Below are 869 nucleotides of genomic sequence, written 5' to 3' on the forward strand. Positions count from 1 at the left end.
GTGCTTAAAGTAGAAAGGATTCTTGTTGTTGCTATGGCTGTTCTTTGCAATTATTTATTCATCATCGTCATCATCATCATCATCATCATCATCATCGTCGTTTAACGTCCGCTTTCCACGCTAGCATGGGTTGGACGATTTGACTGAGGACTGGTGAACCAGATGGCTACACCAGGCTCCAATCTGATTTGGCAGAGTTTCTACAGCTGGATGCCCTTCCTAACGCCAACCTCTCAGAGAGTGTAGTGGGTACTTTTACGTGTCACCCGCACGAAGGCCAGTCAGGCGGAACTGGCAACGGCCACGCTCGAAATGGTGTATTATTTATTATTTGTTTGCTTTTGTCATTTTTAAATATTGTACTCGTAACTTTCCCAATTCCTTTTCTTTCAGAATCTACCCAAACAATGCACTACGTACCCGAGGTATGTTGGAATGCCTGCAAGTATTTCGTCCACCAGTCATGCCATTTAAGGCCCTCACCGAGCTCTCGAATAGACTGTCCCTGTGCACAGTGCCAACCCCAAGCAATTTATCGTTTTCTCAGGAAGAACTGGACTACGTGCTGTATGGCTGCATCTCCAGCACACCCTGTCAGACCTACCCACGTCACGCCCTCAGTGGCCTACGCCTCAGTGATATGACCAATGGTAGGTCCACACGTCACAGTTTTAGTCTATATATTTACTGTTGAGTCATTCATTGCCTAGTATATAATATTTTAAGAAGGTGGTGAGCTGGCAGAAACGTTAGCACGCCGGGCGAAATGCTTAGCGGTATTTCGTCTGTCTTTATGTTCTGAGTTCAAATTCCGCTGAGGTCGACTTTGCCTTTCATCCTTTCGGGGGTCGATGAATTAAGTACCAGTT

At 45.8% G+C, this 869-nt stretch overlaps 1 protein-coding gene across 1 annotated transcript in view; it reads left to right on the forward strand.

Annotated features, from left to right (window-relative positions):
- Positions 1–393: 393 nt before the first annotated feature.
- LOC106882493 (zinc finger protein 211) overlaps positions 394–869 on the forward strand; it is a gene marked incomplete at both ends in the record, with an annotated part of 10,354 nt that continues 9,878 nt past the window's right edge. The window contains one exon of the mRNA XM_014933188.1: positions 394–650. Coding sequence (XP_014788674.1) covers positions 394–650 — 257 coding nt within the window. The remainder of the gene's footprint in view (positions 651–869) is intronic.

The sequence above is a fragment of the Octopus bimaculoides genome, unplaced genomic scaffold (assembly GCF_001194135.2).
Source record: "Octopus bimaculoides isolate UCB-OBI-ISO-001 unplaced genomic scaffold, ASM119413v2 Scaffold_212838, whole genome shotgun sequence".
In the NCBI taxonomy this organism is placed as follows: Eukaryota; Metazoa; Mollusca; class Cephalopoda; order Octopoda; family Octopodidae; genus Octopus; species Octopus bimaculoides.